Source organism: Schistocerca serialis, chromosome 7, assembly GCF_023864345.2.
Source record: "Schistocerca serialis cubense isolate TAMUIC-IGC-003099 chromosome 7, iqSchSeri2.2, whole genome shotgun sequence".
NCBI lineage: Eukaryota > Metazoa > Arthropoda > Insecta > Orthoptera > Acrididae > Schistocerca > Schistocerca serialis.
Window position 1 is genome coordinate 577,683,831 of NC_064644.1, and position 18,394 is coordinate 577,702,224.

The following is an 18,394-nucleotide window of genomic DNA, read 5'->3' on the forward strand; positions in this document are numbered from 1 at the left end:
ATGCTCCACAATCTGCAGTTGGTTGCACCCTGTTCCCTCAAGACTGATGTAATAGCTTCTTCAACATGTTGAATGAGTCCACCAGGCATACATACTGTGTGCACCTGGTGTCCTTTCCTGCCCCTTGCTGCTGTAGGAGTGTTCCTTACTTTATTGAAACAAATAACATGGTGTAGGAAGGTTCCTTAATTCATCACTGAACTATGTAAAATGCTACATTGATCCATGCCATTCATGGAAGGGCATGTATCATGTACGTCAACATAGAGCTTGGACTAAAGATGTGCATGTACAGAAACACAATGTAAGTTGGTAAAAGATCAGATGACAGATATGCAAACATGCATAGAAATTTTAGGGCAGAGAAGTGACAACAGAAATGGTTCAAATGGCTCTGAGCACTATGGGACTTAACATCTGAGGTCATCAGTCCCCTAGAACTTAGAACTACTTAAACCTAACTAACCTAAGGACAACACACACATCCATGCCCGAGGCAGGATTCGAACCTGCGATCGTAGCAGTCGCGCGGTTCCGGACTGAAGCGCCTAGAACCGCTTGGCCACCACGGCCGGCTAGTAACAACAGAAATTCCATATATTCCCATGAGTTACATTCAGGTTTGGTGAAAAAAATACAAGCATGGTTAGACCAGGAATTTCACATACTTTACGAAATGGTCAGCTTTCTGAGGAGGTAGTCACTAACAACACCAATAAGTTTAAATGACAATGGGATGAATTGGCTGAAACTACAAGGGAATTATCAGAAAGTCAAATTAAAGGCAAATCTTTCAGTGCAACAACACTATTAGAGGAATTACAGTTGGGAAGCGGAATGAAGTTTTGTAAGCATTTTTGAAAGTTTGAACCACATGAGGGAGTACATCCAATGTTGAGTGGGAAAACTCCCACTCTGAAGAGTTTACCTTATGGGACAATTTTCAGATGAAATTAGCGTAAATATTGGTCTAAAACAATAAAAGAGAAATTTACACTAGAATTATTAGACCTGAAACATTTCATGAGGTAGTTTCAAAAAGTATACTGAATGGCATCAAACAAGATAGGTAGGAGACGAGGTACTGGCAGAAGTAAAGCTGTGAGTACCGGGCGTGAGTCGTGCTTCGGTAGCTCAGTTGGTAGAGCACTTGCCCGCGAAAGGCAAAGGTCCCGAGTTCGAGTCTCGGTCGGGCACACAGTTTTAATCTGCCAGGAAGTTTCAAGACCTAAGTATTTAGATAACCCAATAGACGAAATGCATCTGGGAAAGGAACTGGTAAGATGTAAGAAAGGAAATGTTATAAGAGGTTGGTCTACCATGAATGAATTGCTGTCATTTGCTGAAAATCTAGATATGACGAATAATGAGTGCAATAATCACAGTCACGAGCATACGTGCCAGGAAGGAGGTAAATTTATCTCAAAATACAAGAAAAAATGGGAGTTTAATTATTGTCAGGTAAATAAAAGTCAGAGTAATAAATGTGAACAACAAAGACAGGGAGTACGCAGCATTGTTATACAAACATTTAAAAACAGTGGCATAAAGGAAGGTGCTAGAACAGTGCAGCCTTTTTCGACAAACCAAACACCAGTACCGGAAAACAATCAATGTCTTGGTTAAGGCCCGTACGATAAACAGTTGGTTGCCTTTAGTGAGGCAACACCACTACAAAATTATTTGCTCACTGAAGATGACAAAGAAACAGGTATGGAGTTTACTACACCAATAATTTCAGAAATAACTGACAATCAGGAAGTGAGGGTAAGTGAAATTTCTATTTTATCTGAGTCTTTGTTCGAAGTATTAAAATATAAGAGAGAGTATCCAATACGGCCAGTTACTGGGGTATGCGTAGTAGGAATAACTGGAAGCAAAGCAAGACAAGCATGAAAGCAGTTACCAATAACATTACACAATTTTATGTTTATGCAGACATGCACAGTAGTGCCTAATGTAAATTTGCAGTTGTTACTAGATACTGATTGGCTGATAAGATTTAAAGTAATTCTGGATTTTTCAGCACCGATATTAACATGTACTTATTATGGCCAAGTATTTGTAGTAAAGTTTATTGGGAAGATTACTGAAAATGCCAACATATATAACATCCACATAGTACCAAAACGCACTGTGATGGATACAGAGAGCACTCTGGATACACAAAATACGCTGCAAGAACTAATTAGGATGAAAGCTTATCAATCTGGTCTGTTAACTGAGTTACAGAAAAATGATCTATACCACATATTGAGGAAGTACAGCAAAGCTTTCTCAGATACACCACGGGTACCTGACAACTACATATGTAGTTTTAAGTTCAAAGATGGATTGCCTTTTTCCATAAACCCTATATGGCACCATTAAGTGTATGACCAGCCATACAAGAGGAGATTAATAAAATGTTAGAAGGAGAAATAATAGAAACGAGTTCTAGGGTATGCAATAACCTGTTGTTAGTAGAGCATAAAGCGACAGGGCAGCGAGGAGGGGGGTACGTCTAAATAAGCACATAGAGCCTGAAAGAGCTTGACCGGTCAGTATAGATGAAATATTGATGAAATTTGAGCAAGCAAAGCATTTTACCTTGATGGATCTCACATATGGGTACTGGCACGTCAGACCTGATCAGAACTGAAAGAAATTTACTGCTTTTTTGAATGAGGGTAAGTCACACCAATTTGGATTTTTACCTTTTGGATTAAATCTCTCAGTGTCAGTATTCATAAGAGCCTCGGATGCTGGGCTGGGTAAAGATTTATAAAAAGAACTAATAATCTATGCAGATGACATACTCTAGTGTCCAAGATGTAGGAAGAACATTGTGATTTATTGGTTAGAACATTAAGAAGGTGTTACATTAAGGGTATCGATATTCGACATATGAATAATCCTATGTTATTAAACTTATTTAAGAAATCTAATTGGACTGGGGGTAACAGAGAGTCTAAGGCCTTTAATGAGATTAAAGTAGCTCTAGCAGAGGTACTCATTTTAAAACACCCACAGATGGACAAACCTTTTAAGTTAAGTACTGATGCCTCACAGCATGAAATAGCGAGTGAGTTGTTTCAGTGACTGTGGGATAGTTGCATGGGAGAACATACTAGACTAGCTTTTGCAAGCCAAACTCTAAACGAATATGAACTGAACTACACAGCAACAGAGAAAGAATTACTTGCTATAGCGGGGAGTATCAAGAAAATTTCAAACTCTAATTTGGAGATTTAAAATAATAATGTATACTGATCACCAAGTATTAGCATTCGTTATGGAAAGTCAACTACTACATAGCAGCTTAATACGTTAGGTACTATTATTGCAAATATATCAAACTGAAATTAAGTATCTAAAAGGTTCACAAAATGTAATTTCGGATGCATTATCACGCCTACAATTGGGCATGAATGATATGGTAAGAACAGAAGGTCCTGCAGTTACCTTCAACATTAATTTTTTATTAGTAAGTTAAACTAATAATGAAGTGAGAAACCTAGCCTTAAGAATGAAGAAGGGCAACAGTGACGATCCATATTTTGGGGATATATGGAATACGTTAGACGAAGGAGGGACAATTGATAATGGTATGATAGAATGGATTATGGTAAGTCATGTTTGGTTTTGGAGAGCAAAGAAAGTAAGATTCAAATGGAGACTGTGTATACCGAAATCTGTAGAACTTGATTTAATTACACTTATTCAGCAGAGGTATGACACCCCGGGGTATGAAAGTGTGTTCAGCATATGGTAAAACTTTACTACTTTAAGAACTTAAGTAAAAAAGTACTGTCTGTATTATGTACATGTGAAATGTGCCAAAAGATGAAAGACAACTATCAAGCAATAAGGTATAAGTTATATCTGGTAATACCTAAAGACACATGACCTCGCAGCTGACTTCTTTGGCCAATTATCAACAAGTACAGGAAGGGGGGGGGGGGGGGGGGAGGGAGGGAATTATATTTGTACTAGTGGAGTGTTGGTCTAAATATGTTAAATTCTACCCTATCAAGAATGCCAACACAGAGACAGTCATCAGATGTCTATGGGAATATTTCTCGGAGATAGGAAATCCACGTAGATTGTTGACAGACAATGGCCCACAGTTTGCGAGTAAAGCCTTCAAAGAGATTTTAGCACGGGAAAATATTAGACACATTGCTGTCTTGAGATACCATGGGAAACCCTTGTGAACGGATCACGAAACAAGTCGACAGGTTATGTAGAACATACTGTTCAAACAGACATATACCTTGGGCACAGAAAACACCAGAGTCCCAAGCAATACTTAATGTACTTTCATATTTATCTAATGGTTTATCCCCCATCAAAATACTGTAAGGTAAATTCATAGTCAAGGTACTGTGGAAATTGTTAAATGGCCAGATGATAATATTAATGTACACAGAGACAACTCAGACAATGTTCTAAAAGAAAATTTACAATGAGCAGCAGGTAAACAGTATGAGTGTGAGTATGAGTGTGAGTGTGACTATAATGAAAAAGCCACGACACATAACTCTGATGTGGATGGCTTTCTACTAATCAAGGAAGAACGCCATAGCTCGAATTTGAAGAAATAAACACACAAGTTTTTCCCTTTATATAGCGGTCCTTACAAAGTTTTAAATGTACCACACAATATAGCAGGTTTCTTGGTCGATCCAGAAAGTGGCGAAGAAAAGGGATTATATAATATTGGTATGTTAAAGCAGTATAAGACACCATTAAATTAAACTTGGGAAAGAACAAAGATCATGCTTAATGGTGAAAGTAAATACTGTCAACTGTTTTTTAATCAGATATTAAGTATTCCTTCAGTGTAAGATTTTTGACCAAAGAGGCAGGTTACTTACCACCATATGGTAAAAACAATGGGTGGGTTGTACGCGATTTATTATTTTTTTGGGAGATTAATCATGGGTAGCGATACCACCACTATTGTGTACTGACCAACAAATAGACAGAACACAGAAGTTATAGTGACCGCTGACAATAACTTACGTGAATATACTTGCCTATTCCATTGCATTTCATAGAAGTTTGTTAGGATCAATTTTTTTGGGTGTCTTCAATGGTGAGGCCATGGCAATTCTGTTCTTGTTCTGTAGGGAACGCCAAACAACTTCTCCTTCCAATGCCAAGGACGCCAGATGGGGTCTGTGAGTTGAGGTGTGCTAAGGGAATCCATCTATGAGGGTACTGTCTTCTTTTCTTCTTCAATCCTAACATAGCTGTCTCTCTATTTCCTTTTCTTACTTCACCAATAGGAGTACCAAACCTATCTTCCCTCTGTCCATATGCAAAGTTCTTATCGCAGGGTATTTTCTTTTTACAGCCTACAACAGTAGGATTGCACTGGCAGGTATTTCATGTATGGCAATGACAATGGGCTACTCTTGTTACACGGTACAAGATGTGTTATGTCATGATTATTGATGACGTATCTGATGGTTTTGTTAACTTTTGTAGTGATTTGATATGTTGCAGTTGGGTTTGTATTTAACTTTTATAGTGGAGGTGTGGGATTTGTGCGTACTAAAATAAATATACAAAGGTTATACACAAAGATGATTTAGGGGGTTTGTCACTTTTTCAAGTGGAGGGAGGAATAGGGCAGGGTGAATTACCGATAAGGTTGATATAGATATGACAAGCCAACACTAAGGAGAAAATGGAGTTTTGAAGGGAGGAAAATAGATGCGTGAACTCGGGAGGGAGATAGCGGGAGCTTCAAGGAGGGTACAGTTTGGGAGGGAGATAGTGGGAGCTTAATGGAGGGAGAAGTCTTAAGATGAGGTGAAGTGAAAAGTGGAAGTACTAAAGTATTCAATAAAGTAGTACAAAAGGAGGGTGAGGTACTTCACATTGGGAGTTATGGGTATGTAATCGCCAAAGAAGGAAGCTTATGCCGGGTTCGGGTGTACCCAAGGAAGGGAGGAACCCAACAATTTTATGGATACGTAACTCCCAAAGAAGAGAGCTTATGTAAGGTTTGGGTGGATCCTTGGAAGGGAGGACCCCAATCACTTTAGAAGAAAGGACAGGTACATCATACCAAACGGACCTTTAAAATAAGAGGAAAAGAGTACCGAATCCACGGAAAGATAGCCTACAAGAAGTAAGAAATGCTTATGGGTAATATTCACAAAGAAAATGAATAAAGGTGCTGCTTAAGAGAATGTCTCTTCCAAACTGGATAATAAACTGAGAAAATAAAACTTAGCTAACTGTGTAGTTTACCACGAGGAGTGTTAATGCAATGGTGGTAAGTGTAGCTGCATGGACCAATAGGTCTAGAACAGATATTGCTTAAGCAGCCGAAACATCCCCACACAAGCTGAATGCAGCAGTCATCAGCCATTAATAAGCACTCCAACACAAAATTACAAACACATAAAGGACATGTTTGCATGTTGCTGGAGTAACACAAATGGCCTCAGGCTTAAACCTGCAAATCAGTCACTCGCTCGAGATGTGAATCCACTAGACAGGTGTGGTGCAGTAGAAACGACACAGATGGAGAAACTGTTGTCTTGTCCCAGTGTTCACCATACAATATTCACACTTATGACATCTGCACTTAAGGCGATATTTATAGTCTGCACAGGAGTGTGATGTGGAAACACGAGATCCTCAGTGATTGCGTGCCAGGCATTAAGACAGCGTAGCATGGGCATTTTGCAGTGTCACAAAACGTGCATCCCCACATGGCCACTTCCTCACAGTGTGGGCACAAAGTAGCAACCGAAGTGGATACTAGGAGTGATAAACAAAGTCTTGTGAAACTGGGTTGGCAGAAGCCTTGCTAGAAGCAGCTATTGTTCCGCACCGTTAATCAGTGACTGTAGCAATAAAGTGTCCTGTCGCACAGCAAAATCGGCAGCTGTGAATGAAACTACTGCATTTGGGTTGAAACTTGCTGCCTTAGCAGACATCTGTAGTGAGTGGGCGTATGGAATTGCCAAGAAAGGTGCGCTGTGGAGGGTCAAATCACAGTAACCTCCCCCCCTCCCCCTCTTCGAAAGCGGAGCTGTGCTGTTGAGTTAATTGGTGAAAGCGAAAACTGATGATGGTGGTGCATTGTGATGTGCCAGCGGTAAGGCTGGGGGTGGTGGCATCGATGGCGCAGGTGCTGGCCCTGCAGCAGGGGCATGAGGCAGCCGGCTTTCAGTGGTGCTGGTCCATTGCATGGCAGTGTGCAGCAGCATGAAGGGTGAGGGGTGGGAAGGGGGCGTGCCATGCCTAGATAGTCTGAGCCTGGATTTGATGCTACGTGCGCAGTTCTAGGCAGGCGCAGAACGTGGGACTGTGGAGACAAGGGTGCAACGACATTGCCAGGTGGTTGCAAGGTGATGTTGACAGGGTGGCCATGTTTTACACCTGAAAGCGCATGCGCCTTACACTGCAAACGTGAGTCACCGATGCCACCTGTGTCAGTATGGGTGGTGGCAAGTCGGGAGCGTGGTGCAGGGAGCACCCGAAATAATGCTCTTGCAGAACTGTTGGGGGTGGTGATGTGGCATTGTGAGTGTACCCAGCAGTTGACGGCACAGGAGGGGAAATCGCTGGTCAGTCATTAGTGGGAGAGGTAGAGAACCAGGGTCATGAGTGTATTGTGCATCTGTATTAGTGACAGCCATTGGATCAGGTGTGGTGCCAGTTTAGCACAGTGAGCTTTCCGTGGTGTTTTTAGCTGTAGTGTTGTGGGCAGGCATCTTGAGGGCTTTGGTGGCGTAGTGCCGTCAGAGTTGAAGGAGGGCCTGGCATAGGTGGTGGCAGTGGCAGTATGCAATTGCAGGTTGTTGCATAGATGGTGGTCATGCTGGGTGGTGTGGGGTTGGGCAGCATATAGGCAGGCTTCAGCCTATGGATCGAAATGTTGGTCAGCGTGCCATGGAGATGCAAGGTGAATGTTCTGCAGTCCCGTTACAGGCCCTGGTGGGGGCCACAGGAGTGCGGTCAGAGAGGGGGCTGGTGAGCATCGATGGACAGTGTAACGTGGGTGCATGACGCACGGACACTGTGAATGAAAGTTCTGTATTTGGTGGGGAGCTGGGCAGGAGTGGTCACAGGTAGTTCATGCAGTCCAAAAAGCCAGCAATAATCTCAGGAACGATGTCATCCATGGGCAGGTCAATGGGCTCCATGAAGTCATCTGGTACAGCGAGCAGCTGGCCATAAACAAAATCGGCGGCTGTCTTCTCAAGGTTGGCTTTGTGAGTGATGCAGAGAGTGAGAAGTACCAGCAGCAGGGAGCGATCCACCTGTTGTTGTGGGCGAGGGTGGCCTTCAAGACGTGATGGAGCTGTTCCACCATGCAGTTAGCAGCTGAGTGGTAGCTCGATGTCACGTGCAGCTCAGTCTCACACAGATCTATCAGCACATGAGAAAGGGCCAATGTAAATGGATGCCAGAGGCCTGTAGTGATATGGTATGGGCAGTCGGAATGGGCAATTCACGTAGAGACGAAGGCAGTTGCTATTGTGGTGGTGGTAATGTCAGGTATTGGCATTGCCTCAGGCCAGCAGTCGAACCTGTCCATCAGGGTAAAAAGGTAGCGGCAGCTGTGAGATGAAGGTAGGGGGCTGACAATGTGCACATGAACATGAGGGAAGTGATGCCTGATGTCTTGGAAAGCCGTGGCGGGGGCAAATACACGGCAGCTAACCACAGCGCACTGACAGACGAAGCAGGTGTTGGACCGTGTCCTGCAGTCCCTCTGAATGTCTGGCCACACAAAGCACTGTATTGCCAGAGTGGCAGATGTGTGCACGCCTGGGTGCATCAGGTTGTGTAATCAGTCAAATGCGGGAGGCAGCAGGTAGGAAGGAGCACAGTGAGCTGATGGATAGGTCACACCAGATAGAGCTGTAGAAGCTGGAAGACAGCGTGCGTTGAAGGCAGAGGCCGGAGATTGCATCCTGGCAGAGTTGGATGAGTTCTAGATCATACACCTGGGTGGTGTTAAATGCCTCATAGTTCAGTGATGAGGTGATGGCACAGGTGTGGCTGAGGCAGTCAGCGATGATTTCAATTCCGTTCTGAGAAGAATGAAAGCTGCTGGAATTGACATGGGGAGCACTGGTCAGTGCCTTTCCTAACGGCGAATGTTGTGTGTTTGTTGTGGTGAGGGCTGTGAAGTAATAGGTCTCCACTGATTGCTGAAATTATATGACAATCTTGTACATGGCGAGGAGCTCTCAGTCATATATGCTGCAGCACTGCTGATTGGGTGAGAGCACTTGCTGGAGAAGAGAAAGAGCAGCTGCCAAGTGTTGCCAAGTGCTGTTGCAGGACAGTGCCTATGGCCGTCCAGCTGGCACTGACCACGATGGCAAGCGGGGCAAAGGGGTGGGGGTTGGTGAACATGCTGGCATCTGTTATAATGCGCTTGGTGGCTGAGAAGCTGTCTTCCATATGCAGCATCCATGGGACTGTCTTGTTGCCCTTTGTTTTGATGCGGTGAGGGGCAGTGGTGAATGAGCAGCTCCTGCATGGCAGCATCATTCCTTATATGGACAGAAGTAGTTAAATATGCTGAGGAAACGGCAGAGGTCCTTGAATGTCTTTGGGCATGGAAAACCAAGTACAGCTGGTACCTTGTTGGGCTAAGGATGTGAGCCAGCGATGGAGATGGAGCAGCCCACGAATTCCACCTCACAGGCACCGAGCATGCATTTTGCTGTGTTAATGATGGTGCCAGCGACCTGAAGATGTTCAAAAATGCTGTGAAGGTGCTCACGGTGTTGCTCTGGTGTCACAGAAAAAAATGAGTACATCATCCAGGTAAGTGAAACAGCAGAGCAAGCCTTGCAGGTCAATGTCCAAGAACTGCTGCCACCTTTGGGCAGCATTAAGGTAGCTAAAGGTCATAAAGGTGCTCTTTCAGAGTATGAATGGCATGATGACTGTCTTCTGGATGCCCTCAGGTGTGACCAGAATCTGGGTGAAAGCCAGAAAGTAGCTGCACAGGAATGGCACCGAGTACTGGTCAGGTATAGTGCGGGTGTTTAGCTTCTGACAATTCCCGCAAGAAGGCCAGGAGACATCCTTCTTGGTGGGGTGAAGGGCAGATGTCCATGGGCTCTTCGAAGGACGCAGCACGATGGCGGCAAGCAGCTTATCGAACTCAGCCTTGATGATCTTCAGTTTATGCGGTGCCAGGGGGTGTGGCCAGCAGAAGACGGATGGTCCGGAGCAGGTTTCAACGTAGTATACAGTTGAAAGGCGGACTTCTTGAGGTGTGCTGGATGGGCGTGTGAGGAAGAATTGCACCAGGAGGTCAGCATACGGGTCAAAATATGCAACCTGCTTCACTTTGAAGAGAACAGTGAAATGAGTGGTGCAATTTGTTAATTTCCCAGTGTCGCTGTCAATGAGGTGCCAGCCAGCAACGTCAAGCAGCAGGCGTGGTGTCCAATGAGTCCGCTCTGATAATGGTGTCATGATGTCAGCTACTGTGAAGGTCCAGAGCAGGTCCCATTGCAGGCCGAGATTGAGGACCCAATGATGTATGTCACACACAGCGATAGTGGAATTATTTGCTGCTATCAGGAGAATGGCTCAGGTGGTGCAAGTGTTCCATACAAGCCTTTGCAAGAAGATAGATAACCCAGAGCTGGTGTATATGAGTAATGGCTGGGTGGAATGGGCAGCGCAAATCAACAGGCACTGGGAGACCAAGGAGCAGCTGGGACTGCCGAAGTCAGGTGGTCATTGGTGTTTGGGTGCCTAGATCAGGGTTTCTGCAGTTCGTGGTGCCCGGGCTGAAGTGCTTATGATACCTGCAGAGGCCGGCCCTGTGACAGAGGGTAACGATAGAGCAGCTGGAGCTGTGCCTTTATTAGCTGTCACTGCGCCAGTGGCTGGGGTCGTGCGGATTGTAGGGGTCAGAAATGAGTGAACCACCATTGCTTGCAACCTAGGCATGTCGACACTGAGGTGGGTGAGCATGTCAAATACTCCCAGCTGCCTAGCGCTGTGCTGAGGACTGAGGCCAATGACATCTATAGCGGTGCATTGAGCATGAGAGCGACTACATCATATGGTGGCTTTAAACGTGACAGCCAACATGTTGTGCCGGGTGGGGGTGGTGTTGGTGCATTGCCGTGTGGCCAGTTTCTCACGGTGTGGGCACGGACCAGCAATCGAAAAGGATGCCACAAGGGATGGACGACGACTCATGGAACTAGTCTGGAGGAAGCCTTGCTAGGGGTAACTACTGTTTTGCACTGGTAATCAGTGACCGTAGTGGTAAAGTGTCTTGCACGATCGACAGCCGTGAATGGAAGTACTGCGTGAGGAGTGAAACTCACTGCCTTAACAGATGGCCATAGCGAGTTGTGAGCATACAGAACTGCTAAGATAGTGGTGAGGCAAAAAGCTGCCATGCAGCCATTTCCCTAAGGGGTACCATCTGGCTCAGTTGCAGTTTCAGTGAAAGACAGCACCTTAAACTTGTTGATTATGCGAATCACTACAACACCCTGAGTCTTCCCTGGTATACCACTCCAATGTGTACAGGATGCCTAGTTCTACCATTGACACACCACTTACAGTCAAGTGGATGAGTAATGGCAGATTGTGTACTTCCTGCAGAAGAGATCCACAGGAGAGGATAGTACTCAAGGTACCTCTGGTACCACTACCACAGTGACACGACTCACAGGAGCTCTTCCAACACACCACTTCTGGCAGCCGCCAATCTTTTGATAGTAGTCACGGCGATTTCCAGCTGCTTACGAATATGAGGGATAGCCCCTCTTCTCAATTACTGTCCGCCCTTCTACGCACTTCAATTTTTATGACTGCAGTCTGGTATCGGTACAATTATAGACAACCTTCGCTCCTTGTATGTTTCCCTGATAACTTCATAATTGCACAGACTGTGTGTTCCAGTCAACATTGTCAAAGGGTTCTTTCTAAATCTGCTAATGCTGTGGATGTAAGTTCAAATTAAACTGTATGGTCAAATATTGCCTTGCACAGTTCTACATTTGTCCGACATCCAAATTGAACTTCCTCCAGGTTGGCTTCTACCAGTCATTCTATTCTTCTATATATAACTTTTGACAATTTTCTGCAAGCAGGTATTCTTAATTGACTGATTGGTAATATTCACATTTGTCAGCACCTGCCTTCTTTGGTACTAGGATTACTTTGTTGTTCTTGATGTAGTCTGTGCGTATTTGTGTGTATCCTACATACTAGGATACTCTCATGGATATGTCATCTACTCTAGGAGTGTTATTTCCATTAGGTTTTTCACTTATCTAACAAATTCTCCCCCACTGTAATGCATGTCATCTCATCTTCATCCACTTCCTTTTCCCCTTCCACAACATTTTACTGAGATTCCTTTCCTTTAATAGCCCTTCAGTACATTCCTTTCACCTTTCAGTCTTCCCCTCCGTATTCAGCACCAGCTCTTGATGTTCATACAGTTCACTTTCCTGCAAACATTTGTTTGATTTTCTTATATGTGGCATCTACCTTTCCTAAAGGCATGGATCCATCTACAGCTATCCATTTTTTCATCTATCCATTTCCACTTAGCTGTTTTTGTGCATTCAGAAAATACCATCCTTTAGAAGTCTGTATCCCGAGTGGCTTGTTTAACCTGCTGTACTTTTAAATGTTCTCTTTTCCTCTATTAAATTTAATACCCCGTGTTATCAAAGATTCCTACTGGGTCTTGTCTTTTCACCTAGTTGTTCAACGTCAATTTGTAATTCACCACCAACAAAGTTTGTGCAGACTGCACATCTACTCCTGGACGTGTTGGTGTTTGAAATCTTCTACTGGTAGATTTATATTTACTTTATTTCTCAAAGAAAGTAGTTACATATATGTTTGATACTGATTTCTATTTGCCATACATTAGTCGTTACCCTGCACTTTAAATGAACACTGCTACTACCCACGTAGCTAACAGAACTTTTAAATCTCATCTAGATATTCAGATTATCTGAAGAACGAGTGGGTAATTTATGTTTTTAATTTTCTTTTGAACTGACTTGGTTTCTTTCTTGTGTTTTCTCAGACATTTTATTTACTTTAGGCACTCTCTCCTCAAGACAACAATTCCATACAGCAACAATGAGCGAAAATATACAGAGTAAGTCAATACTCCTGAGTTTAGATCAGCATAGTAAGAGATGAAGAATTTTACAAGACTGATAGCAGTTCTGCTCTTGACTACCGCTTGCCCTGTTGATTGCCTAATGTTTTCTTTTCCTAGAAGGTACTTTAATCCTAAGAATTATCCATCGCTTATCCTCTGTTCAGTTCTACCCCTGTATTTGTTAGGGGTAAACAAGAATCTAATTGCTGTTGGAATATTTTAAGAAAGAGTTAACTTTTCTGTCTGTATGCTTTATAAATTTCTTACCAACATTCTTCCTTCAATTTCTCTCTAAACATTGTTATAAATTGTATTTTTTATGATTCAGCAATATAATACTCTTCTCCTATGATCTACACTTGATTACTCAATATATTTTATTGTTAGCATGGTCAGATGAACTACTCACTACTGGTTTTACAGCTAAGACACTGAAAGTTGTTGGGTCTTAAAACAAACTGTCAATTGCAGTAGCACTGTGTCCCCCACTCCTTACAGAAAATTAAAATCAACATTAATGTCTCTGCAAATAATAATTCTCCAGTTAAGTATGCGTAACTTAATTAAAACAATGGCTAGCTACTTTATGAAGCTCCAAAGATACTTCCTGCTGTACTACAAGCTTGTACGTTTCTTAATTCATTACTGACACACAGCATTCAAAGAGCTATTATTGTTACTTAACCTGAAGGAGATGGAACTTCACCCCCATTTTTTGCTTATATAGCCAATTTCACTTTCTTCTTGCCTGCTCTACTGCAGTATAATATTAGCATATATCCATCAAGAGAAATTTACTCAATTTCAGTAATTTCAGAAACACTGTGAGCAATGACAATAAAGAACATGTTGTACCCATATTTACAATTACAGTTCATAGTCTTTTACATTTCAGTAAACCTCTATTTGTAGTCAGGGTCAGAAACAGGAGCTAGTGCAGCAACTTGACTCAGAAGTTAAAATTCTGGTGGCCGGAACTCTACCAGTAAAAGGTGAAGAGATTGTAGCATCAGCTTCTAGATCACCAAATTCAGTGCCATTTTACTGGGTTCTATTGCAGAGCAACCTGCAGTCTGCCATAGAGTGAAGCAAGTGAGATTGTTGATGATGTTATATTTTCCAGATAGAGCTGTTAAGAATGACAGTCCCTTTAGTGCTAGTTATGAAGATTACGTGTATGTGCTGGCTCTACATTGTCCGCTCCCTTCCTTTTATTCTATGCTCATAAATAAAAACACAAACATGACATTATAACAACAATATGGAAACAATAGATTGCTACTCGCCACACAGGAGAGGCACTCAGTTGCAGACAGGCATGATGAAAGAAGAAAGCTACATACAGGCATTGAAATATCTCTAAAACTACACATTATATCAAAAAAAGTTATAGTTCCAATTTGTTGGGCTCTGAGGGGGACGGCCAACAATACCACAACAGACCCGCCAACCCACCCCATAAGTGGGTGGCAGAGACAACTTTGAAATCTCCGATGGCGACCCTCATCTTTAATTGCAGATTATGATTCTATGGAAAAATTTACCTACGTTTTGTCTGAAGCATTTTCTCCATTTCACCACAGATGGTGCTGTGATCGGAGGAATAGAAATTGGTACACAATCTTAATTTACGGCATGCTACTCAATGGTCCTTGAATATTCAATGGCATATGGGACCCCACCTCCTTGCTGTGTGGGTAGGACAGGACAGTCTTTCATAACTTCTAATTGTAAGCCCTATTTGCAACATTATATTCCTCCGACATATCGAACAGGGGACTACTTGATGCAGCACTGGGGCCGTGGCATGAGGCGAACACTACTCTACTTTTCCAATTAGAGTACATGTTCAAACATAGTACCACCAACTTCAATACACTTGGTGATCCATTTTTTCAAGTAACCGTACACAGGACAGAAGCATATCTGTGGGAAAGTCAGCACAGGCATTTCCAATGTGGTCAACATTGTCTTCATGGCCTATTGCACATTGTTGGTATAATTTATCTTTTAAATATCCCCACAGAAAGAAATCTGGTACCTAGCAGGTCAATTATTAGGGCTACCTCTGCCAATCCACCAACCAGTGTAAACTTGGCCTAATATCTCTAGCACTTCAATTGCATAATGCACAGGACAACCGTCACGCTGAAACAACATACGATGTCAAATGTCCAGGGCACACCCTGCAGCAGTATCAATAGTTCCTGTTTCAACAATGTTTGATATTTGCGTCCATTCAACATGTTGTCAATAAAATATGAACCAATGAGTTTGTTCTCCAAGATGCCACACCATACATTAATCAACTGAGGATGTGAATGGTCAACTTGCTGTAACCAGTGGCAATTGTCTACACTCCAATGATACATGTTATGCTGGTTAACCCTACCAAGGTTTGTGACTATAGACTCTCTGGAAAATAGTACCTTGGCAAAGAACGTCGGTGTCATTTGCATTTGTTGACATGCCCATTCACAAAACACTACAAGGTTATGGAAATCGGCACAATGAAGTTCTTGATGCACTGGCAAATGGTACAGATGATACTAATGCACATGGTACGGATGATACTAATGCTGATGCAGTTTTGTGACAATACAGTCTACAACATACTGGAATTATGGTGCAATTGCCAGGGATCTATCCATAGGTTGTGGTGCACTGCTGCTAGTACAGCTACATCATTAATTTCTCCTGTAACACATTTGTTTGATTTCCTTTTGCCAGTCTGTACACTGCCATCAAACACAAAGGCATTCAAAACCACTTACATGAATAATGATGATGATGATGATGATGATGATGATGATGATGATGATGATGATGACGACGACGACGACGACGATGATGATGATTGGTTTGTGGGGCACTTAACTGTGCACCTGTACAAATTCCCAACCTTCGCTCAGCCACTTTCATGAATGATGATGAAACGATGAGGACAACATAAACAACCAGTCATCTCGAGGCAGGTGAAAATCCGTGACAAGAATGAACGAGAGCGAGTTTTCTCTGGGAAATGCTTAGCATACAAGGCAACAGCAGTCTCATCCTTTCTCCTACATTCTCTGTAAATCAGGACCATTTCAATATTTTCTTCTGTGCTTGCAACATTCATCATCCACATGCATCTTTGTTCTCTATATAATAGGTAGGTGTGCAGGCAATAAACACTGTGCAAGTATTGTAATGTTACAGCCACTATCTGTCTTATGTCTGCATGATACACAAGTTCCAGTCGCGATGTTCTGCCTGTAATGATATTCCATAATTCACTAAATGGACACGGTGGGTGTTGAGTAGTCTCCTGTTTGATACATCGGAGAAATGCAATGTTGCAAATAGGGCTTCCAATTAGAAGTTATTAAATACTGGCCTGTCCTACCCTTGCAGCATGGAGGTGGGGTCCCAAGTGCCACCAGACATTCAAGTGCACCGATTAGCATGCCGTAAATTACAATTGTGCTTCAGACAAAACGTATGTAGATTTTGCCGTAGAATCGTAATTTGCAACAAGAAGTGGGGGTTCCCATTGAAGATTTCAAACTTGCTCTAAACTAACCATGCACAGGGTGGGGTGGTGGGTCGAGTGAGCTATCGTTGGATGCTCCCTCCAAGAAAAACAGATTGGAATTATAACTTTTTTTGATCCAATGTGTAGTTTCCAAGATATTTCAATATCTTCAGTTAAAATGCACAACCTATACATTTAGCTTCCAGATTATTCACACACACACACACACACACACACACACACACACACACACACACACACACACACAAAAGAACAATTTGCACACACATGGCCACTGTCATCTCCGGGCTCTACGGCCAGACTGGCAGTTGGGCCTTAGAGCTCATAGATGAGAGTGGTCATGTGTCTGCGAGTTGCACTCATGTGAATGTATGCAAGTTTGCTATCAGAAAAAAATGAAGGGCTTAGTCAGAGAGCTGAATATATCTAGCATATTTTCCACTGTGCCAGTCTGCGACCTAACGCCTCCTCTATGTGGCGAGTAGCAATCTATTCTTTCCAAGTTGGTGTAATAACATACTGATTTTGCATTTTTAAACATTACATTATACTACATAGGACTACATAGGAATTCATCACAATTATTCACACTGAACAGATACACAGTAGCAAAATATCTTTTCCTATCAAGAGATACACACACACCAGTACATTAAAACAATAGGGGAAAGTCAGTATTTTAAGAAAAGGATAGTTTTGACACAGAAAAAAACTGATAAGCTCCAATCTACAAAAATTATTATCTATTCTTCCTAATTTAAGCCTTGAGCAGGTGCACTACTTTTCATTACACAAGCAGGCACACGGCATACTTTGTACACATGTCAAATATAGTTGTCTTTGTGTTTCCAAGGTAAACACGTATGAGAAAACTCACAGTTTAATCTTAGTTTAACGAAACAACAATTAAATAAACTTACATTGTATGAGCTAAAACAGTGTTAAATTAAACAATAATACAATATATTTTCACTCTGTTACCATGTTCAAGTGTTACCCCACAGTAATAACCACCTTGATGCATTAAACAATGCACTTGAACAGATTCCAGAAAACTGCTTATTCGATTACTAATCATCTTGGAGACAACTGCCTCATTGTGAAATTGTATTGTTAGTTCGTAACCTGGGTAGCATAGCTCACTGTTTATTTCATATTACCGCTGCTCGCTTAGACGTATGACAACATAATTTATTACTGTGTTAGCAGAAGCAATAATGAAGGAGAAGGTATTCACTTGCAATTGTATAACAACACTGGATTGATACAAGGGAATGTTATTTGTAGTTGGCGCACTTTAGACATAGGCACACCTGCTCGTGGGTTAATATTATATACAGCACCTCTTATGTGTTATTGGCTAAAATACCTTCTCAAAAGTCTAGGAAAAGAAGTTTATGACATATAGGAAAGAAAACCGTTTGAGATAACAATATCAAAAACACAAACAACAGATGAGAATGAAAGATACATAACATACCTCAGTATTCCAGGCTCAGTACTTGGAACTGACACAACATTGGCAACCTCATATATACGCTGTGTAATAACTTTGGGATCATTTACTGTTGGAGGCAGCGGAAAAACAGTACTGTGTTCTGTCATGCCCTTCAGCTTGCCTGAAAGTAACATAAAACATAATGATGATAAATTAGAGAGTACAATTACATTTCTGCATCATATAACTTCCAACAGTGTTACTAATGTGTACTCACTACATTGAAAAC

At 42.3% G+C, this 18,394-nt stretch overlaps 1 protein-coding gene across 1 annotated transcript in view; it reads right to left on the reverse strand.

Moving 5' to 3' along the window:
- The window catches only part of LOC126412189 (AP-3 complex subunit beta-2), a 255,075-nt gene that overhangs the window by 11,484 nt on the left and 225,197 nt on the right, over positions 1–18,394 (reverse strand). The window contains exon 18 of the mRNA XM_050081668.1: positions 18,148–18,286. Coding sequence (XP_049937625.1) covers positions 18,148–18,286 — 139 coding nt within the window. The remainder of the gene's footprint in view (positions 1–18,147; positions 18,287–18,394) is intronic.